Raw genomic sequence first — 27,084 nt, 5'->3', positions numbered from 1 at the left:
CAATGGATAAAAGGATGGTTGAGTGGGAGAAGACAGAGGGTGGTAATTAATGGGTGTTGCTCCTTGTGGACTAATGTTATTAGTGGAGGCCCACAGGGTTCGGTGTTGGGTCCTCTGTTGTTTTGTATATTTATCAGTGGTATTAATGAAGGTATACCAGGCTTAGTGTTGAAGTTTGCAGATGATACAAAGGTTGGCAGGGTTGTTAATGACAGTATTGGCAGTGTGCTACTGCAACAGGATCTAGATAATTTGGGTAGATGGGCTAAGAAGTGGCAACTGAAATTTAACCTTGACAAATGCAAAGTACTGCATATGGGTAGAAGTAACCCCAGAGAAACGTACCAACTGTGTGGTACTACACTTCAGGTGATAGAAAATGAAAAAGACCTGGGTGTAATTGTACAGTCAGATATGAAGTTTTTTGAGCAATGTAGACAGGCTGTTAGGGCAGGTCATGGGGTTTTGTCAGTGATATATATGAATTTTGCTAGCAGTGAAAAGGAGTTGATTGTCTCTCTGTATAAGGCAATGGTCAGGCCACGCCTTGAGTACTGCGTACAGGTCTGGAGGCCTCATTTTAGGAAGGATGTAGATTTGCTGGAGCGTGTACAGAGAAGGGCAACAAGATTGGTGAGAGGAATGAAGGGGGTCATCTTACCAAGAGAGGCTTAAGTTCTGCAAATTGCAGCAGCTGGAGACTAGGCACCTGCGCGGTGATCTGATTGAGATGTATAAGGACTTGAATGGATTGAGCACACTGAATTATGATGGGATCCTTCCACTTGTTCAGATTACGAACCTAAGGGAGCATAAATTCAAATTAAGAAAAGACAGATGTAAAGAAATTTGCCTTCAGCCAGCGGGTGGTTAATTGCTGGAAAAACTTCCATCTGTCGTTGTGGAAGTTGATAGGTTAAATAAATTTAAGGAGGAACTGGACAGGCATTTTGAGGGAATGGTACGATTTTTTTTTTTTTTTTGGCTGATGCTGCATAAGCTCATACACTTGCTTTCTTGCATTACATGCCACTACTACTACTACTACTACTACTACATTCCCCAGTTTTTTGACAAACACACACACACACACACACACACACACACACACACACACACACACACACACACACACACACACACACACTAGAATTAATAATTATATTTAACTTTAGCATAGTCTGTATTTGCACATTTTAAATTGCATTAAAGTTAAATTTTTATATAAAGATGAAAAATTAAAAATAAAAGCAAAAAAAAAAAAAAATTCACATGAAATATGGAAATTAACAATAAGCTATATTTGTGATATGTAATTCTTAGAAATAAAAGATGCTTTCTAAATGATAATCTTGTGTATAGATATATTTACTTTTGAGCATGCATTTTTTATTTTATTTGTTTAATAATAGGTTGCAGTGGACAAAATTGAATTGTATACAGGCTTATAGTAATTACCTTATTTTATCTTCAAACAGTTCCGGATCACAGGTATGACTCCCTCTATGAATTTGATGCAGAGCTCACCATGAGAAAAACATGGTTTTTGCAGATTGAGGGAAGAAACTCTGAATCTTTCTAAGGTACGAGAGAGAGTACTCTGAATTTGTCAATATTGTGTTTTTCTCATGTTGATACAGCAAAAATTACAGAGAACTGGAGCCATTTAAATTGAAATGCCAAATCAGAGAAAGATGATGCAGTGTATGGGGGGGTGCCTCCACAGCCAGGTGGGAAGTAGCAGCAGCAGTGTGTAGCACACGCTTCTTGATTAGACTGGGGGTTCGAGCCCGTCACCACCAAATACGCGGTGGTCAGGGAATGACCACCGCATATATTCAGAGCAATATGGCCTTAGTTGCTAATGCTCCTAAAAACCAAATAACAAACAAACAAACAAACAAGCAGTGTAATGAATGAATATATTCTGAGCTGCTGTATGGTAATCATAGCTCCTGTGACGTGATATGACTTATTGATAGCCACTCGTGTTCTAGTGCAGAGTGCTGGTGGGTCTAGATTCCTATGAAATGTGATTGGAACATCAGTAATCAGCTTCAGTTTATGGAAAGGCATGTCTGGTAGTTGGAGAGAATTGTACAATTCTGTGGGTATGTGACACAGTGTCATGACATGCAATTTTTCAGAGTACCGTGCAGTTCAGGAAGCACTTTGTATTAATGACTGCAACATATTTTGGTGTGAGGATGATTTGTTGGCTTTGCCAAAGTGCCATCTCGGCATATACAGGAGGTCCCCAGCATCCGAGTATTCATTATCCGAGTCCCCGCAGTTACAAAGATTTGAAAATTAAAGAATTAAAGTTTTTTTCCGTGAGAAAATTGACCAAGCACTTGAATATTTTTTGTAAGAATGATCTTCTTCATGATCGTGCAACAAATGTTAAGCTCCAAGTTAAAGACATAACCAAATGCCACAACACAATTTTATCTGAAAAAATCTGGCAAAAAAAAAAACATGAACAACTCTGGATTCATTCTTTATTCGTACAACTGAAAAATAGTTTAACTTCCAATAAACTTTACTTAACCTTACGTTGTGCAACATATTATAATAAAAAATGTCTAATAAAATAATTTTCTCATTTTTCAGTTCCTTCATCCATTTTTACTATGTACAAGTGCATAATAAATATTACTATTCATATTGTGACTCATCCTTCACAATGCGGCGCCTCCTAGCCAGGTGGGCAGGAGCAGCAGTGCATAGCACACGCTTCTTGATTAGACCGGGGTTCGAGCTCGTGCCCACCAAATACGGAGAATGTGGAAAGGTCAGGGAATGACCACCGCATATCCTTGGAGCAATATGGCCTTAGTTGCTAATGCTCCTAAAAAAAACCAAATAACAATAACAATAACCTTCACAATGAGTTGCCCATGTATTGCACTATCTCGAATAAGTAACGCTTCACTTGCAATACCAGGGTGCCTGCCCACCCACCAATGAAAAGCCAGCTAGCTTTGAAGCTTGCTGTCTGGGTGCCCACCAAGAATAAGTAAAAACAGTGTTCTCTATTAGTGAAGCGTTACTTATTCGAGGTAGTGCAATATGTGGGCAACTCACTGTGAAGGATGAGCACTATGAGATACAGTGCTCATCAGTGATGCCTTTCACTCTACAATCTTAGTTTTTCTTTAAGAGTGTCTTTGGTGTATCTACACCGATATATAGATATAGAATCTTAAACTCTTAAAATATGGAGGCTTGAAGTGGTGAAACCCATGTTTAGTCTCTAGAGCAAAGTTTCCGGCATCCCCCCCTCTCCCCATACTTCTCCTTCAGCCCATGCATGGTACTAAGTACTATAGGTTTTGATACCTTTCGTGTTTGGGGTTTTCATAAAAAAAAAATATATATATATAGATTATACCTAGTTTTATTTATTTAAATAATAAACATTACAAACATTTGGTCCCTGTTTTAAGTGTAATTTTCTGGAACCAATTATCCTTGGATAATGAGGATCCCCTGTACATCATTTGTATAATTTAATTAATTAATTTATAATGTTGGTGTTAATTAATATCACAAAATTTCTAAGCAAATTAATTTAAAGCTTATTTTTACTGACCTTTGTAAGTTGGCAAAGTAAAGTTTATGTTGCCTTCTTTCATTTATGACATGGTGCCATTTAATTAATATTATAATTGATAATTGTGCCAATTATAATAAATGAGAAACATTTTAACTCACGGAAGAGTTTAATATAATTTAATTTTTTTTTAAAATTTTATACTCAAAGCAGAATTAAAAAAAGAACTATGATAAATTTTATGACTAAGGGAACCCAAGGGGTTCCCTTAATTTGTGATGCTACTTTCGTCATAAAATTACTGATGATGTTATGAATTCCTAAATAAAGTGCTGAATTATTGATTATGTTACTTGTTTGAAGTTCATGTCTAATTTCAATTTTAATTTCCATTTTCAAAGAAAGCATTAGATTGAAACTTCACTATTATCAGTCAGAATGGAGCAACAAGTTGTAGTGGCTATTCAGTCCTTTCTTTCTCCTGGAGACAAATGTATTACAGTATCCTTTTGTATGTTAGAATACTAAAAGAGATTTTTCAATTTTCATATAAAAAGTTAATTTTTGTAATAAAATCAACTAACAGAAAGTTTATTTATGTTAAGAAGCAGTAAAGTTTTTCCTACTTCTGTTGTTATACCAGTTTTTGAAAATAGCCAATTGGAAGTTCAGCAAACCTGTGGTCAGTGTACAACATACAGTTTGAATAATTGTGCTGTGATATAGTCCAAATCATATCTTCTATGGGATTTTTGGAAAGATAGTTTTCTACTCTGTTATGCATTTTTGTTTTTTATTGAAAAAGGGACAAAAAACATAGGAAGAAGTCTATGACGAGGGCTTTTAAGATACGTACAATATTTTAATACGAATTAACAAATATACAAGATCCAGAAGTGTCAAGTCTGTTCCACAGAATCATGAGTTCCACAAGGGGATCTCAGAGGGTCTGCAAATGTGCCATTCATTTTTTTTACATTTCATTTGTACCATGTATTACTATCATTCATTTATTGTTAAGTATTAGTTTTTAAAGATTTTAGGGCTCTGCAGAAGATTTACAAAAGGATTCTTTGCCAAAAGAAAAACAGGAAAGCACTAGTCTAAATACTATTTTCTAGAATTTTTTCTGAAAAAACAGACCTCAAAATTTGCATGCATAACTTATTTGTGAATTTAATCCAAAGCTTGAAATTTTTCCTATGACCAGATGAATGAATAAAAATGCTGCATTTTTATTAATTTCAACAGTTTTATTCAGTTGGACTTTATTTTGGGCTATAGCCCCCCCAAAAAAAAAGAAAAGATTATTTTGTTCATTATGGGCATTTATTTAAAACATGATTTGGAATGTTGTGCTCTGTAAAAAAAAGTTTGATTTTCTCTTTTCGAAGTGAACATCCTTGTTTCCTAGCATGCATGTGATTGATTCAGATATTAGGATTGTATGATTTTTGATGGAACTGAAACAGCTAGATAACAACACCAGTGTTTTTTACTACACAATGGAAATGAAAGGTAGAGGGGATATGTTGATTTGTCACCTTCCCTTACTCCACAACAGAAATTGTCTAGCCCAGTTCTCATGGTGTCTCCTAGCCAGGTAGGCAGGAGCAGTAGTGCGTAGCACATGCTTCTTGATTAGATCGTGGTTCGAGCCCATGACCACCAAATATGGAGGATGTGGAAAGGTCAGGGAATGACCATCGCATATCCTTGGAGCAATATGGCCTTAGTTGCTAATGCTCCTAAAAACCAAATAACAAACAAACAGACAGTTCTCATACAGTTCAAGATTATTTATAAGTTTGCTACTCTTTACTGTTGAATATAATCTGTAAGATGTGTATACATTCTGCTAAACACGAATGCTAAAGGCATATAGTTACGATCTTTCACTGTTGAGTGAAAAACTTAAAATAATTCAAGATGTAGGAAAAAATGGAAATTGTGCCCCTGGTAGAAAATAAATTCACATGATTTATTTATTTTTTTTTTTTCATGTCTTAAAGAATGTGCTGCACATATTTTTAAAGGGTGTGGATTATTTGAGAAAATATGATAATTATGAGATTAAAATTGAGGTTATATAGAAAAAATAAAAGTTGTCTGAAAAAGTTAGCTTTGTAACTATTAAATGTATAAAATAGCAGCTGAAGTTAAAAAAAAAAAAAAAAAAAGGAAATTGTTTAAAGAAACTTATAAAATTTTGGATATGTTAAAAATACACTACGTGCATGTTCTAGTTGCATGTAACACACTGATCAATCTCAGTTTTGATAATTCCTGTCTTCAAAATTTGATGCTAGCAGTAGTGTTCAGTAAGCCATGCTCTCGACAAAAAAAAAGTCTAATGACTTAATGTTTATTGAATGTAGTGGCCAAGAGAGCAAGACCACTGGCCTCATCAGAAGCATAAATCATGCAAATTAGGCACCAACTCAGCATTGTTATGGGCCTTTATGATAGCATGAAGAACAGGGTGGATAGGATGCCATGCTTTAGAAGGAATTCAATCGGGTGCCTATCGAGCTCTCAGTTACATGCATCGATGTCAGAACTAGCACTCGATCATTAGGCAATACAGCGGCAACCACCAAGGCTACTGTTATACCAGCACATTGTGGCAACCACAATGTGCTGGTATTACAGTAGCTAGTTGTTGTTGGTATCTCTACTGTTAGAGAAATGGGAAATATATTGTGCAAAAAAGGATGGGTAGAATAGGTCCAGTATCTGCCAGGGACAAAAGTTGATGACATAGAGCAGATATCTTTTAAGGAAACAAAAGGTGAATTGTTGTATCTGTTGGCACTAATGACATTAAGAGTAGGAGATCTGCAGACTTACTTAACAAGTACAGGGCAATGTTAAAAAAGAAGACTTTGGGTAGGGTCAAATTAGAAAGTGTCTGCAATTCTGCCCAGACACAATAGGAGGGAGCATATGATGAGAGCCTTGTCAATGAATTCGGCTCTGGAGAGGTAGTGCAAGGCTCATGGGATAGAATTTTTGTCAGCATGGTCTGTTTTAGCTAACAGGAGAAACTGCTTTTACAGGGATGGGAAACAAATAAATAGAAAGGGTGCAAGAATATTTGCTAATTTTATTGAGGCAGTGTTAGGTGGGTCAGAAAACTGCTAGCTTAGGGGATACACAGACAAATAGATGAAGAATAGTAGCAGGCAGAGGTGAAAGCGATTTTTGCACTGCTTTTATTGGAATGAGCAGTTGCCTTGAAAATACGGTGCTGGAGATTTCAAGAACTGCTAGGAGTCATATGAAACTAGTAAATACACGGGCTTTGCTATGGTAAACAAGAGCAGCAACAGTTGCATTTACACCAATGCTAGGAGTATAGTAAATAAATTTGATGAATTTCAAGTGCTTGTCAAAAAATTAAATGCATTGTTGAAATTTAAGAGATGTGACATGACTCAGATATAAGGATGCTTTTTACAGCAGCAGCCTCTCTAACATGCTAATGTTTTCTACAGCAGCAGATTAGAGAGGCAATGAGAGGGAGTTATACTCGTGATCTGATTATCAGCAGTGATTATTCATGCATTAGGAATCTTCAGATAAAAGAACCACTTGATGGCATTGATGACATAGTATTGATTTGGCATTTACTTAAAGATGTAACTACCATCAAGGGTAAAGGGTAGGTTTTGCTTTCATAAAGGTGACTACTACAGTGGTCACAGACAGCTTTTAAATTCTATACAGTGGGACCAACTGATGATTTTCCCTCAGAAAATTCTAAATGAGAAGTGTTCAAGAAATTAATTATAGCAGCTGCTAGATTTTTCATACCAACTAAGAAATAGCCTTCAAGTTATAGGCCTAAATGGACGTCAGATGAAACTCATGGCAGAGGAGAAAAGTGCATTGGATGCATATAAATTACCCATCGACACAGAAGCCTAGCATTGACAGATTATGAGAAATCTTTGGCGAAGAATGTAAAGAAAAAGAGCAGAGACTTCTTTAGTTATGTAAACACTAGAAGGAAGGGGTTAAATCAGATTGATCCACTCGATATTGATGGTTTAACTGTTGATGATCCTGCTGAGGTTGCTGAGAAACTGAATCAGCATATTTCTTCTACATTCACACATGAGGAATTCTTCAGGAAAGGGGATACCAGAAGTTTATCAAGCTCTAACAGGGAGCTAAATGATTTTGTAATAACTGAGAGGAAAGTGGAAGAGAAATTGTTGAAGTTTAACATAAGAAAGGCACCTGGGGTGGATGCGATAATCTATCCAGTTATATTAACGGAAGCAGCAAAGGAAGTAAGCAAACCTTTAACCATAATGATGAGAGTATCTGTGGGTTTAGGGGTGGGTGGTCCCCACGGACTGGAGATGTGTGAATGTATCTCCAATTCACAGAGGGGGATCAAAGAGTGACACGAGTAATTACACCTGTTAGCTTAACGTGTTCTAGGGAAAAATAATGGAGTCAATGGTAAAAGAAGTAATGCAGGATTATTTAGACAAGGCTGCAATTATACTTCAAACACGGTATGGGTTTGTTAAGGAGAAATCTTGTTTTCCCAATTAGATTGGTTACCACGATATGTCACAAATGAACAGGATGCAAAAATAATTTTGATATCATATACTTCAATTTCAGGAAAGCTTTTGAATCTGTCACACTTAAAAGACTTCTACACAAATTGGAGCAGTGTGACATTACAGTCAAGCTGCTGCTTTGAATAAAGAGATGGCTGAGTGGGAGAAGGCAGAGAGTGGTAATCAATGGGCATTACTCTCCCTGGACTAATGTTATTACTGAAGTTCCCCAGAATTCGGTGTTGGACTCATTGTTTTCTGTATTTATCAATCATATTGATGAAGGCATATCAGGCTTAATTAGCATTTTAGCATTAGAATTAGTAGTGGCATGTGATGCAAAAGAGCAAGCTTATTCAGCATCGGCCAAAAAAAAAAATTCCAATTTCACCTGTTGATTTTGTCCAAAATTTTGATAGTTTTTATTCCCTGAATTTAGTTAAGCTGTCATCATCTGCAATGACAGATGGAAGTTTTTTTCCAGCAACCAACGACTCACATACTATAGCAAATTTCCATACATCTATTCTGCAACTGCCTTTTCTCAGTTTGAATTTATTTGTAATCTGAGCAATACGAATAATCCCATCAACATTGAGCTTTTTCAACCATTCAAACCCTTAAATACCTCATTCAGATCACCTCACAGGTGCCTAGTCTCCAGATGCTACAATTTGCAGAACTGAGATTTTCTTGGTAAGAACAGAACACCCCCTTTGTTCCACTCACCAATCTCGTTACCATTTTCAGTGCTCATCCCAGCAGCTCTACATCCTTGCTAAAATGAGGTCTCCAGACCTGTATGTAGTACTCAAGGTGTTTCCTTACCAATGCCTTATACAAAGAGATAGGCCTGACGTAGCTGAGTAGTCAGTTGCATAAGTGCAGTAGCACATGCTCTTTGAGTGGACCAGGGTTCAAGCCTGTGACTGCTAAATATGATTAACATTTGTATTGATTGATTTATTGTAAACTCCACTGAACTGGGGGTCATGCCGGAGTATAAACAAGAACATAATCATCTCTTTATCACTGCTAGCAAAATTTCTGTATATCAGTTTCACACTGCTCCAGTTTGTACAGCAGTCTTTTATGTGCAACAGAATCAAAAACTTTCTGTAACCTAGGTACATGATATTAAAATTATTTTTTGCATCTAGTTCCTTTGTGACCACATCATAGTATCCAATAAAATTGATCGGACAAGATTTCCTTTTAACAAACTCATGTTGTGTCTGAACTGTGACTGGAGTCTTGTCTAAATGATTCTGTAATACTTGTTTAACAAGTGACTGCATTAATTTATCTGGAACAGAAGCTAAACTAACAGTCCTGTAATTAGAGGTATCATCATTTGATCCCCTTCGTGAATTAGAGATATAGCCACACTTCTTCACTCTGTGGTGACCTACCCTGAATCCAACGATGTTTTCATAATTAATGCTAATTGTATGCTTACTTCCTTTGCTACCTCCCTTAATATAATTGGATAGATCCCACCTACCCCAGGTGCCCTTCTTATGTTAACTTCAACAAAACTTCTGGCCTTCATTTCTCTAGAGAATTCCTCATTTGTGAATGTAGATGCAAAATTCTCATTCAATTTTATCAGCCACCTGAGCAGAATCATCAACAGTGGGCTAATCTGATTCATCCCCTTCCTTCTAGAGTTTACGTAAGTAAAGAAGTCTTTGCTGTTTTTCTTTGCATCATTGACCAAAGATTTCTTATATTCTGCCTTACTGACTGAACATTGCACTGGCCTTTCTTGTCAACTGGATGTGCCACCTTAGATTTGATGTGTTTCTTAACTAACAGCATAATCTCTTGTCCCTTCCTATCCTGTCTGTCCTTTCTGTACAAATTGAAACAATAGCCTTTGCCGACGATTTAGTCATGGTAGTCAAAGCAAATTCCAGAACAAATCTAGAACTTCAGGCAAATCAAGCATTACAGAATCTTCAGAAATGGTCAGAAACCCACCAACTCACAGTCTCTTCAGAGAAGATAACATCCTTATTGCTCAAAAGTATATTAAATACAGGAGACCTCAAATCAAAGTCAATAATACCACAATTAAACTGGTAGAATAACTAAAATACCTAGGGATAGTATTTGATAGCAAGCTATCATTCTACCTTCATCTCACATACTTCACTAATATAGTAAGAAACTATGCAGCCATGATCTCCAGAATCATATGGTAGTATGATCTCCAGAATCATTGCCTATATGAGAGCTTGAAGGACAGGGTGGATGCCCTCGAAGGAACTAAATTGACAGGCCCATCAAGCTCTCAGCTGCCCACATAAACACCAGAGCTTGCACTTGTTCATCACGCAACACAGCGGCAACACCCAAGGCAGAATGCGCTGGTCCCACAGGAACTAGTAGTTGTTGGTGGCTCTGTTGTCAGGGAAATGTGGAACATGCTTTGTAAAAAGGATAGGTGGAGCAGGACTAGGGGCAAAGGTTGATGACGTTGTAGAACGGATATCATCTTTTAAGGGCACAAAAGGTGATATAGTTGTACACGTTGGCACTAATGATATCAAGAGTAGGAGACCGGCAGAATTATTAACAAGTACAGGTCACTGTTGAAAAAAAGCCGTGAATTAGGGTTGAATTTGAAAGTGTCTGCAATTCTGCCCAGACACAATAGGAGGGAGTATATGATGAGAGCCTTGTTGATCAGTTCGGCCCTGGAAAGATTGTGCAAGGCTCAAGGGGTAGAATTTTTTTAGCCTGGACTGTACTTGTTAACAGGAGAGACTGCTTCTATAGGGATGGAATACACTTAAATAGAAAGGGTGCAAGAATATTTGCTGATGCTATCGAGGCAGTGTTAGGTGGGTCGGAAAACTGCTAGATTGGGGGGATACAAGGACTAATAGATTAACAGTAGCCACTGGCAGAGGCGAAAGTGATTCTTGCACGGCTTCTATTGGAATGAGCAGAAGCCTGAAAAACAAGATGCAGGATATTTCAGAGTCTGCTGGGAGTCATTGCGGTACAAGTAAACACATAGGTTGTGTTAGGGTAGCTAAGAATAGACACAGGTGCATGTATACTTGCGTGTACACCAATGCTAGGAGTTTGGTAAATAAATTTGATGAATTTGAGGTATTGCTCAAAGCATCAAAGACGGATATTGTTGGGATATCAGAGACGTGGTGTCACACAGATATAAGGAATGCAGAACTGGAATTTGGGGAGTACAACATCTACAGAAAGAATAGACAGGATAGGAAGGGAGGAGGGGTTATGCTATTAGTTAAGAAACACATAAAATACAAGGAAGTGAAGCCAGTCGACATCGCTGGAGAGTGCAGTGTCGAGTCAGTTTGGTGTGACATAAGCATTGGGAGATCAAAATTGAGAGTAGGAGTGTGCTATAGGCCTAATGACTCTGATGAGATAATAAGAAATTGTACAGGGAAATAGAGTCGGCCAGTACATCAGAGAGTCTTATAATGGGAGAATTTAATTTCCCAGATATTGACTGGAATTTGTGGGTTGGTCACTCACACATTAGCAAGGCTTTTGTGGATTTATTCGATGATTTTTTTCTACATCAGCATGTTCGGGAGGCAACTAGAGGGAGTAATACTCTTGATTTGATTATCAGTAGTGATTCTTCATGCATTAAGAATCTGCAGATAAAGGAACCACTAGGTGGCAGTGATCACAGTGTGCTGAAGTGGGATTTAATCAAAGAGGTAACTACCATCAGGGGTAAAGGGAAGGGTTTTTGCTTTCGTAAAGGTGACTACGGTGGACTGAGACAGTATTTAAATTCTATACAGTGGGACCAACTGATGATGTTACCAACAGTAAATGCAAAATGGGAAGCATTCAAAGAACTTATCTTGGAAGCTACTAGACTTTACGTACCAACTAAGAAATATTGTTCAAGGTTTAGGCTTAAATGGATGTCAGATGAACTGATGAGGCATATGGCAGAGAAGAAACATGCATGGGATACATACAAATTAACACATGACACGAAGCCTATGATAGATACAAGTTGATCTGTAACCAAGTTACAAAGGAGGTTAGGCAGGCGAAGGCAGATTACGAGAAATCTTTGGCAAGGGATGCAAAGAAAAACAGCAAAGAGTTCTTTACTTATGTAAACTCTAGAAGGAAGGGGATGAATCAGATTGGTCCACTTGATATCGATGGGTCAACTGTTGATGATCCTGCTCAGGTAGCTAACAAACTAAATGAATATTTTGCATCGACATTCACACATGAGGAGTTATTTAGCGAGGGGAAAGCCAGAGGTGTCTTCAACTCTAGCAGTAAGCTAGAGAATCTTGTAATAACTGAGAGTAAAGTGGAGGAGAAATTGTTGAAGATAAACACAAGAAAGGCACCTGGGGTGGATGGGATCTATCCAGTTATATTAAAGGAGGCAGCAAAGGAAGTAAGCAAACCCTTAGACATAATTATGAGAGCTTCTTTGGACTCAGGGGAGGTACCCATAGACTGGAGATGTGGAAATGTGACCCCAATTCACAAAGGAGGATCAAAAGCTGACACAAGCAATTATAGACCTGTGAGTTTAACTTCTGTTCCAGGAAAATTAATGGAGGCACTAGTTAAAGAAGCACTGCAGGATCATTTAGACAAGACTTCAGTTATAGCTCAGACACAGCATGGTTTTGTTAAGGGGAAGTCTTGCCTGACCAATTTGATTGGATACTATGATGCAGTCACAAAGGAACTGGATGCAGGGAATAACTTTGATATTATATACTTGGATCTTAGAAAGGCTTTTGATACTGTTGCACATGGAAGACTGCTGCACAAATTGGAGCAGTGTAACATTGGAGGCAAATTGCTGCTGTGGGTAAAGGGGTGGCTAAGGGGGAGAAGACAGAGAGTGGTAATCAATGGACACTGCTCGTCGTGGACTAATGTTATTAGTGGAGTCCCTCAGGGCTCAGTGTTGGGTCCATTATTGTTTTCTGTATTCATAAATGATATTGATGATGGTATGTATATCAAGCTTAATGTCGAAGTTTGCAGACGATACAAAGGTAGGCAGGGTTGTCAAGGACACTACTGACACTATGCTGCTGCAACAGGATCTGGAAAGGTTGAGCAGATGGGCTGAGAGGTGGCAAATGAAGTTTAACATTGACAAATGTAAAGTACTACACATGGGAAACAGCAACCCCAGAGCAACGTATCAACTCTGTGGTATTGCACTGACAGTGGTAGAGAATGAAAGGGACCTGGGGGTGGTTGTGCAGGCAGATATGAAGTTCTCTGAGCAGTGCAGACGGGCTGCAAGAGTAGCTCATGGTGTATTGTCAATGATATATAGGAATTTTTCTAGCAGGGATAAGGAGGTGATTATTCCCTTGTATAAGGCAATGGTCAGGCCACACCTAGAGTACTGTATACAGGCCTGGAGGCCTCATTTCAAGAAGGATGTAGAGCTGCTGGAACGAGTACAGAGAAGGGCAACAAGATTAGTGAATGGAACAAAGGGTTGCTCTTACGAAGAAAGGCTTAAGATTTGCAAATTACAGTGTCTGGAGACTAGGCACCAGCGAGGTGATCTGATAGAGGTGTATAAAGCATTGAATGGTTTGAGCATGCTGAATGCTGATGGGATTCTTCCTCTCGCTTAGAATAATCACCTGAGAGGGCATAAATTCAAATTGAGGAAAGACAGATGTAGGATAGACGTGCGGAAATTTGTCTTTAGCCAGCGAGTGGTTGGTTGGTGGAACAGACTTCCATCCCTTGTCGTGGAAGTTGATAGCCTAAATAAGTTTAAAGCTCAGCTGGACAGGTATTTTGAACGAACAGAGGGGTGAAGTGGGAGTGGGTTTTTTTTTTTTTTTTTTTTTTTTGGCTGATGCTGCATAAGCTTGCTTTCTTGCATCAAATGCTTCTACTAATGCTAATGCTAATGCTTTTAAAACATTAATCACAGATGCCTTGAATGTGTATTTACCATTAAAAAAATACGCCACGAGGAGGGTTCCAAGTTGGATGAATAGTGAAGTTGCCACATTACTTGAGCAGACAAAGGTGGCATGGAAAGGTTACAGAGCAATAAAAAGTACTGAAGCCTATAACAGTTACAAGATGATCTGTGATAGAACCACAGAAAAGGTTCGACAGGCAAAGGCAGTTTATGAGAAATCACTAGCAAACAGAGCAAAGAGGGGGAATAAGGAATTCTTCACATATATAAATGCCAAGAAGAGCAGGACAAACCAGATCGGACCGTTACGTAAGGGAAGGGGGATAGTATTACATACACCAGCTGCCGTTGCAGATGAACTCAACAGTTATTTTGCATCGATATTTACAAATGAAAAACCTTTTGTGGCAATGGGAAATTGTGGGAGCAATGTTGAAAAATATGTAATTAATGATATTGAAATTTTGCAAGATTATTTAACGAAAAAATTTTGAGCTTACAGGCCAGTAAGGCTCCTGGAGGTGATGGAATATACCTATAATCTTAAGGGAGGTGGCAAGTGAGTGCATTGAACCATTGAGGCTAATTATGCGAACATCACTAGACTCTGGGGAGATTCCGTTGGATTGGAAAAGTGCCAATGTATCTCCTATACATAAGGGTGGCTCTAAGGGTGAAGTGGGAAATTATCGACCTGTCGGTCTGACTTCAGTGGTAGGGAAAATCAGAGGCAATGATCAAGGATGGAATTCAGGATCATTTGGATAGAATTGAAATTCTCAAGGATACTCAGCATGGTTTTGTAAAGGGAAAATCATGTTTAAAAAATCTGGTTCACTATTTTGAAAGGGTCATTCAAGAGCTGGATTTAGGGAATAATTTTCACATTGTTTATTTAGATTTCAGCAAAGCTTTTGACTCAGTCCCACATGAGCGATTGCTTTATAAGCTGGAACAGGTTGGAATCACTGGGAAAATCTTTATATGGATAGCAGGATGGCTTCAGGGCAGGAGGCAGAGGGTTGTGATAAATGGCTATTCCTCAGATTAGGTTGATGTAATAAGTGGGGTTCCCCAAGGATCAGTATTAGGACCACTGTTGTTTTTAATTTTCATAAACGACATCGGTGAGGGGATAGAGGGCGTGATGTCTAAATTTGCAGATGATGTTAAGATTGATAGAGTAGTTAATGATCACTGTCAAGCTAAGCTTCTTCAGAGAGATCTAGATAGACTTCAGGAATGGTCAGAGAAATGGCAGCTATGCAACAGCTATCCAACAAAGTGTAAGGTATTACTCCTGGAAACAGTAATCCCAAAATAACTTAATTCACTTGGTGGAGTTCAACTAAACACAGTACTGGAGGAAAGGGACTTGGGTGTTATGATACGGTCAGACATGAAATTCTCTGACATTTTAAACAGGCTGCAAGAAAGGCCCATGGTGTCCTATTGATGATCTGTTGAACTTTTGCAAGTAGAGATAGGGACGTGATAATGGGATTATCACATCCCTATTTTCACGTGGCTTTTGTTAGACCACACTTGGAATACTGTGTTCAAGTATGGAGACCGCACCTAAAGAAAGACATTGAGCTTCTTGAAAGGGTGCAAAGACGAGTAACTCGCCTGGTGAGATTGGCAAAAGGGCGTCCTTATGAAGAAAGACTTTGAATATGTGGGTTGCAGAGTTTGGAAACTAGACACCTTAGAGGAGATTTGATTGAGGTGCTTAAGGCTCTGAGAGGCATCAATAAAATGAATGAGAACGAAAATTTCAAGATTATAAATGATGCTACAACTAGGGGACATAAATTCAAGTTATGGGGGGAAATGTTTAGATTGGACTGCAGGAAGTTTTATTTTAGCCAGCGAGTTATAAATTACTGGAATAAGTTGCCTACGTGGGTGGTAGAGGCTGATGGTTTGGGGAAATTCAAAGGTCATCTGGTTAGTACCTTCGGGTGAGGGAAGCGCATAGGATAATAGGTTTAATTTCCTTTTCTATTATTATTATTATTATTATTTTTTTTTTTTTTGGCTGGTGCAGCATAAGCCATAGGCTTTCTTGCACTATGTAAAAGTAAAGTGCAGCCATTATCAACCCACTGCAGGATGTAAGCCTCCTCAACAATTCATGCTGAGGGAAACGGACCATAATCTGCCACGCTGGTCCATTGCGGGTTGGCAGATCGACCGTATTCAGCAGTCAGGGGATTGAACCCCCAGTCTACTCAAAGAGCATGTGCTACTGCACTCCCGCTCCTGACCACTCAGCTACGGAGGCCCATGTGGCCATTACTAATACTAATACTAACTTTTACATTTTGTAATTTTCAGGAAATACGTATTAAGGAAGGCTGTTGAAAATGGAACTTGAATGAATAAATAACGAAGAAGACTTAGGTGCGCATCTCAGCTGCTTCCCAACTCTTTCTCCTCTCTCTCTTTTGCCCCATACTCATATTATCTCCTTTCCTTTTTTAGTCAACACCAGGGTTTGCCCCGCCAGAGACTGAACAGGTCTGCCTCCCCGCAGTGAAGAATGGTAACTAATGGTCAGTGGTGCTTCACAGGCCACTAGGCTAAGAGGCCGAATGAACAACAGACCAACACAAATACTCACTAACCTGCACTATCTTCATGCGAACAGTCTTGTCATATGTAACACCAGCTTTCAGCAATACCTGAGAGACTCTACTCATGGAAATCTCCTGATCATAAAACAAGGAATCAAATTGATTACATCTTATTCAGCAAAGATGGTGTTCCGGTGTTATCACAGCAAAGTCACTTTCTGGTGTAGATTGTGGCAGTAATCATCAGCTACTTCAAATCTATCTCAAGTTGAAGAAGATCATGAATATCATTTTTCCTAGACAACTGGATGTAGAAATTTCTCAATGATTATATGATTGAAACAAGCAATCGTTTTCAAGATGTATTAGAACTGGTTGAAGTTTGTATTTTGCACTTGTTCCAAAATACAATATAATGCAATTCTTGTTTTCATCAATATGTAACTACTTGTTAATTTAGTTAGCTTGCAATACATGTTCTAGGCGCCTCCGTAGCCAGGTGAGAAGGAGCAGCAGTGCGTAGCACACGCTTCTTGATTAGACTGGAGTTTGAGCCCGTCACCACCAAATACGGAGGATGCTGAAAGGTCAGGGAATGACCACCGCATATCCCGGAGCAGTATGGCCGTAGTTGCTAATGCTCCTAAAAACCAAATAATAACAAACAATACATGTTCTCATAGTCATTTTAATATTACTGTAATATATTTACGTTAACATTTATATTAATTCCCTTTTACATATTTTCTCTCACTTGCACTGTTAATTCTTGTCCTTGTGACTTTGATTGGTGGTATTGCAATGTTTTTTACCTGTTTATGTATTAGTGGTAAAGATTTCTAATGGAGATTTGATTTATTTACAAATTTCAATAATGGTTTTAGGCATATTTATTATTTGATATTTTTCCTTAATGGAAAATTAGTATATTGAAGCCGGTTTAGTACAAGATTGGGTAAAAACTACAAGAATACTTGTTCTTGTTGAGCATTGTGGAGAGCACGGGTAAGAAATCAGCTTGTTTTGTCAGTGTCACATTATTTAGATTAGATTTCAAATTTAATTAACATTATATATACACAGTGTGCCAATTAAATAACAAGACTGCGTGCGTTCTGCGTTTAGTGATGATATTAATTCTGGTTACATGATAAAATGTGTAGAAAGTGGAGCCACCAGTTTCGGACCTAAGAAACAGGCTGGAACATTGTGAATAGTTTGTGGAGAATTTTCTACACTTTTGTAATTGTGATGGACAATATATCGATTCACCGATTATTAGTATGAAATATTCACAATTAATTATATTATTGTTCCAATAAAAAAAAAGACACTATAAAAGATGGAAGAATAACATAATATAAAAATAAGTAAAGATACTGGCAAGTTAAATTAATGATTATGATAGCCGTGTGGTAATGTTAGATGAAGTAGTTTTCTCCTTCCTCAGTTCAAACCCCTCTGTTTTTTCCCCTACCATTTTCTTCCCCCCTCTTCTCCCTTATAATTTAAATTCATTTCCCAAGTATACATATGGTAATTAATTTACTTATGTTTTCACATTTTTAATTTAATTCTTTTCCTTTAATTATTTATTTACTTTTGGCATGGCATCTGATGAAATGAGCACTGCATCATTTAGCTGCTAACCATAGCCACTAATAATTTTTTTTTTTTTTTTGTATACTACACAAAAATACAAAGAATCTGGAATTAATGAAAAATTTGGAAGACAATTATCTGTGACTAAATTTTGACTGTTTTATTGCTGAGTTAGTTATTTTCTTTAACAAAAGGAATTTAGCATTCTTTCATTTAGATCGCTATTTATTTGAGTTAGCTTTACAAAAAAAGGACAAACTTCACACTTTATAATTTAAATTCCTTTAATTTATGAAGTTTCTCATTACATGATGACAGATTTGAATATATATCTAGTCTTCTGTAAATTGAAATAGTAATATCATCACATGAAAAAAGGCATATTGATTTAAGTCATAAATTTAAAGGATGACTAAAGACTTATATGCCCAGTACAAGCAACATAAATAAATAAATTAATAATAATAAAGCACTGTGTCACATTCTTCAATGCAATCCTTGATTTCGTAAACTGTAAAGATTCTATGACATATTGTTACTGAGAGATAAGCTTTGCTTCCTTTGCAAATACAAATATCAGTATCTTTCTTACAACCTCCAGCATCAAAATTCAGATAATTTTAATACTGGAGTTGTAAGAAAGATACTGACACAGATAAAGACTCTGAAACATACTTAAGACTTTCTTGTGGACAGTTTACTAGGCTAAAACAAGCGGGAGCTGTCATCTTCAAGAAATATCAGAACCTTTTTTTTTAAACTATGATTCCAATTCTGAACTATTTTTTTTTTATAAAAAGGAAACAGGTATTTTTCATATTTACAATAATCTTCAGCTCTCTGGCTTTCAGAGACATTCTGAAGATTACTTTAGAATGTCTCTGACAACCAGAAGAAGACACTTCATTTGGAGTTTACCAGACAATAGAATTCCATCCAAATTATGGAGTTGTATGTTTTATGTAGTTCAGAATGGTCAGTTAATCAGTTAATATTGCTTTGATACAACTGATCTCTAATAAAAAAAATCACGAAACAATTTTCCCCTCTAGCTTTCACAGCACATGTTTAACATTTCCCAGTTATATGTGTTTAACATATTTAAAGTTTTTTTGAAGGGATTTTAATGCTTGACTAGACAGGTAAGCCAAGTTCACATTTTTCACTTTTTGCTTTAATATAATTTTGAAGAAAACTGAATAAGCACTTTTTGCATGTCATCTTTATGCTTGTGGTTCCCAATTCACTCAAGGTCAATAAAACATGTTTTATCACAAAATATTTTACAAAATTTTCGTTATGAAATTCCAAATCAACTTCAGAAAAGAAGATATTTGATACACATATCATTATATTCAAAAATTCCTTTGATGGCCATTTCAATCCATACTCACTCACATTAAAATCTTTAAAATACAACAACAGTTTGTGGCGCCTCCGTAGCGAGGTGGGCAGGAGCAGCAGTGCGTAGCACATGCTTCTTGATTAGACCGAGGTTTGAGCCTGTGACCACCAAATACTGAGGATGCTGAAAGGTCAGGGAATGACCACCGCATATCCCCAGAGCAATATGGCCTTAGTTACTAATGCTCCTAAAAACCAAAAAAAAAAACCAATTTATCAATATCAAGATCTTTTGGGCCTAATAGTAAATCTTTACATATTTCACAATTGTTGCTCTTTAAAATATTTCTGGCTAGGTAACCTGAGACATATGCCAGTACATTTTCATCATAAATATCCATATCCTCACTATACCTGGTTGATTCTAACTCTTTCACTTTGTCAGTGACACTTACTGGCTTAATAGTACCGTTGTGAACCAATTCAAGCAAAGTATTAGTATGGTTTGAGAGGCCAAGAAGAAGAAGAACAGCAGCAGCATCATCTTCACAATTAGATAATGCACTTTGTTTATTCATTGTATGCACAGATTGTCTTTTTCCTGCATTAGCTGTTATTTGCTTCCTTAAAACAATTCAGCAAAACAGGGCAAAATCCTGGCTTATCAATGTTCAACTTTAAATGCTTCAGAGTTTTTCTGCTTTGTAAATTGAGCTTCCATCTCAATAACTTATAAGTACTTGGGCTTTGAAAGTAAACATTAAGAGCAAAAGCCTTGTCTATGGCTGTCCACCTTCTACCTTTCGAGCTGCATGCAGATGACAGAATTTGGGGTAAAAGGAATGCATATTGTGCTGCAGTAAGGCTATCCTCAATCCTGTTGAGCAATAAATTTTTATTTTGCTGAAATTCCATAACTTTCTTTTTAAGCCTGGATGTAACTGATCTCATCATTGTTTTTTTTTTTTTTTTTGTATTTTGGGTGTTGGCTCATTCTCTGCATTTCACCCAGGTACTTCATGCACAGTATCACCCAGCATAGTTGTTTCAGTGGCAGGCATGGGTGAAAAACATGGACCGAAAGCCTCACAGTAAGTTGAATGAGAAACTCAGTATTCGGCTGAGCAAATTTGATAAGGTTTTCTCTTTCAGTGCTTGTTAAAACACCAATCATAAAAATGAGATCCACACAGTCTAGCATTATTCTATAATAATTATACTAGTAAATTAATAAGAGGAGTTTACCTCAATATAGTACGTAGAACACTTCCGTATGATACCCTCCAGAAATTAAAATGGAAAAAACGAAAAAATCAACAACTTACCGGTACATTAAAGTAAAATATAAATAATTAAATAATCAATTTAACACAATTCAAAATCAATTTAAAACAATTAAAATTCAAATTAACACAATTAAAAGAATCTAACGAAAATATTCTAAACGATTTTCCTTCCTTCGTTTTGAATCATTTTGAAAAAATCGTTTTGAATATTTTCGTTAGATTCTTTTAATTGCGTTAATTTGAATTTTAATTGTTTTAAATTGATTTTGAATTGTGTTAAATTGATTATTTAATTATTTATATTTTACTTTAATGTACCGGTAAGTTGTCGATTTTTTCGTTTTTTCCGTTTTAATTTCTGGAGGGTATCATACGGAAGTGTTCTACGTACTATATTGAGGTAAACTCCTCTTATTAATTTTCTAATATTATTATCAACGTAGAACATATTGAGTATTACAGCTCTGATTCATACTATATAATAATTATGCATAATCAAGTCAAAACCAAGGATGATAATTAAAAAAAAAAAAAAGATTAATATGAGCAGGAATGGCATATATATAGAACTGCACATTTTAGCAGGGAAGAGTAAACTCCCCAACTCAAGCATGTCTCTACATCTATATATTTAAATTATTTGATTATTTGATAAACTATTATTTCGATTAATATCAATACACTATTCATATTAATGGCCATGGCCTCTGTAACCGAGTGGTCAGGAGTGGGAGTGCGCAGTAGCACATATTCTTTGAGTATACTGGGGTTCAAGCCCCTGACTGCTAAATACAGTCGATCTGCCAACGCGCACTGGACCAGCGTGGCAGATTATGGTCCATTTCCCTCAACATGAATTGTTTGAGGAGGCTTCCATCCTACAGTGGATTGATAATGGCTGCTGCTTACCTCTTATTCATATTAATTAATATAATAAGTTTGGAATTAGTTAATAATTAGCTATTCAGTACCTTTTTTTTTTTTTTTTTTTTAACATTTCGTTAAATATTTCCTGGTTCTATCAATTATGGTAAATTACCTTAAATGTTCCTTCGGAAATTTGAATTCGTGTAATCAAACTCCAGATTTATTACCTGAGAAGCACTTCTTCTTGTTCATAATGTCAGCAGACAAATACAAAAAAAAAAGAATGATAATAATAATACACAAATAATTATAATAATAGTAACCAAAATGCAATGAAAAATTAACTCGCTATGCTAATAATAATACACAAATAATTATAATAATAGTAGCCAAAATGCAAGGAAAAATTAACTTGCTATGCTAATAATAATAATAATACACTACATTACACTAATGTTAATACACAAATAATAGTAACCAAAATGCAAAGAAAAATGAACTCGCTACGCTCAACGAATATTAATCTTTTCAAAGAGAGTAACAACTTTATTAGCAATGGGCATGTGCATTAGTACTCTATGGATTTTGATGGCCGTGTTAGTTTATAGGTCCAAAACTGGTGGTGCTGGGAATAATTCAGCAAGTGGACCCTCTGCATCTTATACTCTGTGGTATTAATAAGAGGCCATGATTAGATCCACTAGAGTGTGCTCTTTCCAACAAGTGCAAGTTGAAACTTGTCGGTCGGTAGTTCATGATTTATGACAGAAAGAGTAACAGTAGTTTTGTGCATGTCATCAGAAAATTGAAAATGGAGCAAAGAGCAGTTATCAAATTTTATTGTAAATTGGGAAAACTATGGAAACTTTTGACGATTTAAAAAAAGTTTATGCTGATGAATGTTTGTCTCGACCAAGTGTTTGAATGATTTCTCGTTTTCGTAAAGGACGTGAGTTGGTAGAGGAGGACGATCCCCAAACTGGCCGACCGATCTCTGTTCGAACACCGGAGATTGTCGCAAAGGGTAGAAAAATTGTGACTGAAGACAGATTAATTTCAACGAGGTTGCTTGCTGAGATGATCAGTAGTAATAAGGAATCTGTACTAGAAATTCTAAAAGAAGTTTTGGGTAAGAGAAAAAATTGTTCCTGTTTTGTACTGCATTCGTTGAGTTTTGAGTAACAAGAAAAGAGAGTCGAGCGCTGCATCGATTTGATGATGTGTTGACAATGACCCAACATTTTTGAGTAGAATTGTTACTGCTGATGAGAGTTGGGTATCTCGATATGATCCCGAGACAAAATGTCACATTTCAGAATGACATTCGCCCTCCTCTCCCCATCAGAAAAAGTGTGGTTAGAAAAATTGTGAGTGAAAACCATGTTCATTGTCGTCTTCTTCAATATCAAAGGCATTTTCCATTGAGAATTTGTGCTTCAAGGGACAACAGTCACAAAAACGTTCTATGAGGGAGTGTTTAAGAGGTTGTAGGATTGAATTCGTCAGGTGAGACAAGAAATGTTGAACTCTAAAAATTGGTTGTTGTTGCACGACAAAGCATCCGCACAATTCTGCTGTCAACATAAAGCAATTTTTGGCAAAAAAATCAATTCCAGTCATCAAACACCCCCATATTTACCGGATTTGGCTCCTGCAGATTACTTTTTGTTCCCCAGAATCAAAACAACCATGAAAGGAATGCGATACGGTATGATAGAGGACATCCAGGCTGCAGTGACCAACCAGATGAAAGCGGTACCAGAAGAGGAGTCACATCGGAGGTGATTACTTCGAAAATATATAGCTCTACTTTGCCTCTAGTGTTATTCTTTTTTTTTATAGTTGCATCAGTCTCGTTATTTAATTGGCACACTGTGTATATGTATACAATAAGACCCCCCATATCCGCAGGGGATACGTTCCAAGACCTACCGTGGATGGCTGAAACTGCGGATATAAGCGAACACCTGCTGACCCCATATATAACGTGATTTTCTTGTACATACATGCGTATAATAAAGTTTAATTGATAAATTAAGCATACAGTAAGACATTACCAACATTAAATGCGGTAATAATAAAGTACAGCAGACTCTTGACTTACTGGGATTGGATTAACCGGGACACTTCAAGACTCCAAATAAAAAAAAATTAAAAAAATCAACTAGAAATCATAAAATTCAAATAATAACTAGAATAGGTATAAACAGATATTTTGCAAGTCATAAATTAGCGACAAGAACCGACGTTATAAGTCGTCATTGGGAGATTAGTGTACCTATTATCTTGCAACCCTCACTGTCTTCATACTTACCACTCGAAACAAAAAAAAAGACACAAATGTTTAGTTTGATTTAGTGCGTCGCATCGATTGCTGTGTTCCGTCGAACCCAAAAGGACAAATTTTGTTTCATTATTTATGTCAGGGATGTCGGAATTTTATTATTTTATTTTTTTGTTTAGAAATCGTGAAAATGATGGACAAACGCAAGAATTGTGCCTTCAAATTAAACAAAGACGTGAAATTATTCAAAAGTTTGAAAACTCCTAATTAAATCTGTTAATTAAATGTCTAAAAAACCATTATAATGTTGGTGATCAAACCATACGTGACATTGTTAAAAATAAAGGGAAGCATCATATTGGACATGCGAGTAGTACATGTTAAGTTTTTTTGTTTTTTTTCTGTGGTTAACTGAATCAGTGGATACCAAATCAGCGGATACGGGGGCACAACTGTATATATATATATATATATATATATATATATATATATATATATATATTTTTTTTTTTTTTTTTTGTTTTTGTTTTTTTTGTGGTTTACTAAACTACACTGAATAATATTTAAAGCAAAGCAAATAAAAAAAAAAAAAAAAGAATTTAATAATTAGCTTGTTAGAATTCTAAATTAGCTCTGTGTCACCGAATAATTCTTTATTGATTTGTTGATCACCACTACTTCCTCCCTGAATGGAACAAATATGCTTATGTGGCATCTGTCAGACACCATTTTTGTTTTAATTATAAAAAAAAAATTTAATTTTTAGCTTTTTTTACAGAATTGAAAACAATATTCTATTAATTGTAATTTTCTAAACACATTTACAAAATATCAAACAAAAATAAATTGATAAATGCAAGGTACTGCGTATGGGTTTAGTAATCTCAGAATAACATGCTAACTGTGTGGTACCACACTCTCAAGATAGTAGAGACTGAAGACAATACAGTATTCTATTATTTACGATTTGCTAAACTCAGTTACAAGGTATTGAATCAAAATAAAAGAGAGAAAACATTAATAATAATAAAGATTGTTTTTATCATATTTCTTAGAATTTTCTAGTCACTGTTCCCTGAATTGAAATGCAAATGCTCATGTGTCTGCCAGGTAGCAGATGAGCATTTCTGTTTTTCTGAGTGTCTGTGTTTAGTTTCTGTGAAGCTGCTGAAAACAAAGCCCTTTGGAAAGATAAGATAGCATTTGCTGGTATTGAGTACAAGAAACATAGATGTTATTGCCTGTCTGGCATCTGTTGAAAGCCAGACAAAAAAATAATTTCTTGTAATTCATAGTATATCAAAATAAAAAGAAAATATTCAGAGATTATTGGTGGGAAAAGGTGCAGAGGACTTTCTTTATTTCAAATAAAAAAAAAAAACAGAAAATATAAAAAAGTAGCATCTGATAGATGCCATATTAGCAATATTGGGGGGGGGGGTTAATATTTAAAAAAATTATTGTTCTTCATCTTATCATCCAACATTTGGTTAATATTATTGATACTTTGCTTTTCACCTTTTAATTATTCTTTAATTTGAACTTACATTTAAATAACAGTAAATGTTTATTAAGGTTTAATATCCCTTAATGTACCATTATATTATTGATATAGATTAAAGGGTGATCTTGTCTGAACAATCTCATTAGATACTATAATGCAATAATGAAGGAACTGGATGAAAAAAAATAATTTTGACATCAGATACTTAGATTTCAGAAAAGCTTTTAATATTATTCCACATAAAAGACTGCTATACAAATCAGTGCAGTGTAGCATAGGGACAAATTACTGTTGTGAATAAAGGAATGGTTGTGTGAGAGAAGATAAATTTTGATTATCATTGGGCACACTCCACAGGGTTCACTGCTGGGCCCACTGTTATTTTCAGTATTTATTAATAATACTGATGGAGGCATATTAAGCATCATCAATATCATTAATAAATTAATTCTCTAAAAACTTAAGTTTGCAGATGATGCAAAGGTTGGCATGGAAAGTTTGGTTAATGACTGTAAGTATGCTACTGCAACAAGATCTATAAAAATTAGGCAGACAGGCTGTTAGAAGTGGCAATTCAAGTTTAATATCGACAAATACAGGGTATGGGGGGGAGATCCCCAGTATCCAAGTATTTACTACTTGGTCCCCGCTGTTACGAGGCTTTGAAAATTAAAGAATTAAAGGACGTCCTTGAGAAAAGTGATCTAGCACATGAATATTTTTGTGAGAATGACCCTCTTCATGATCATGCAGCAAAAGTTAAGTGTGAAGTTAAAGGCATAACTAAATGCTACGACACAATTTTATCTGAAAAAATACGGCAAAAAAAACCAAACTATGCATTCATAAAACTGAAAAGTAGTGTAACTTCAATAAACCTTACCTTAACCTTAAACCTTAAAATAAGGTTATGTAAGGTTAAGGTTAAACATTAACCTTACATTGTGCAACATATTATAATAAAAAATGTCTAATAAAATAATTGTCTCATTTTTCAGTTCCTTCAGTCCATTTTTTGCTATGCACAAGTACATAATGCTGCTCGTTATGAAAATTTGGTTCCATTTTAAGTAGAATTTTCTGGAGTTAATTATTCTTGGATAACGAGGACCCCCTGTACTGCATATGGGTTGTAATAATTCCAGAATGACACAAAGTGTGGTACCACACTGTCGACGTAGTAGAGAATGACAGAATACCCATGGGGCAATTGTGTAGTCAGATATGAAGTTCCCCTCGACGTGGGCACCTGTACGTGGTGAGGGGACCTCCCAGTGACGCTGCTGGACTTCCAGACTAGCATCACTGGGATCCAATGCCCACAGCCCAGCTTCCAGGCTTACATCAATGGAATCCGGCGTGTTTGCCGTGCGCTGCGACCCATGGAAATTCGGAAAGGGGGGATCCTTGTGGTTGAGGGGCCCAGCTTCAATACACCACTTTGGCCCCTGCTTCGACAAGACGGGTGGTCCTGGAAGACCCGGCTAGGATCAATCGGCTAGTAGGCTCGCCTGCGAGGGTCAACCGTGTCAATG

The 27,084-nt window shown here is 36.5% G+C and overlaps 1 protein-coding gene across 1 annotated transcript in view; it reads left to right on the top strand.

The window, feature by feature from the left end:
* Positions 1-27,084, top strand: part of Ocrl (Oculocerebrorenal syndrome of Lowe) — a 529,958-nt gene that overhangs the window by 22,449 nt on the left and 480,425 nt on the right. The window contains exons 3-4 of the mRNA XM_090369405.1: positions 3,958-4,057; positions 17,588-17,667. Of these exons, the coding sequence (XP_090225531.1) occupies positions 3,995-4,057; positions 17,588-17,667 (143 nt within the window). The 5' untranslated portion in view covers positions 3,958-3,994. The remainder of the gene's footprint in view (positions 1-3,957; positions 4,058-17,587; positions 17,668-27,084) is intronic.

Source organism: Mastigoproctus giganteus, chromosome 3 (genome assembly GCF_048544385.1).
Source record: "Mastigoproctus giganteus isolate SK-2022 chromosome 3, ASM4854438v1, whole genome shotgun sequence".
In the NCBI taxonomy this organism is placed as follows: domain Eukaryota; kingdom Metazoa; phylum Arthropoda; class Arachnida; order Uropygi; family Thelyphonidae; genus Mastigoproctus; species Mastigoproctus giganteus.
This window is presented reverse-complemented; position numbering and strand designations above follow the sequence as displayed.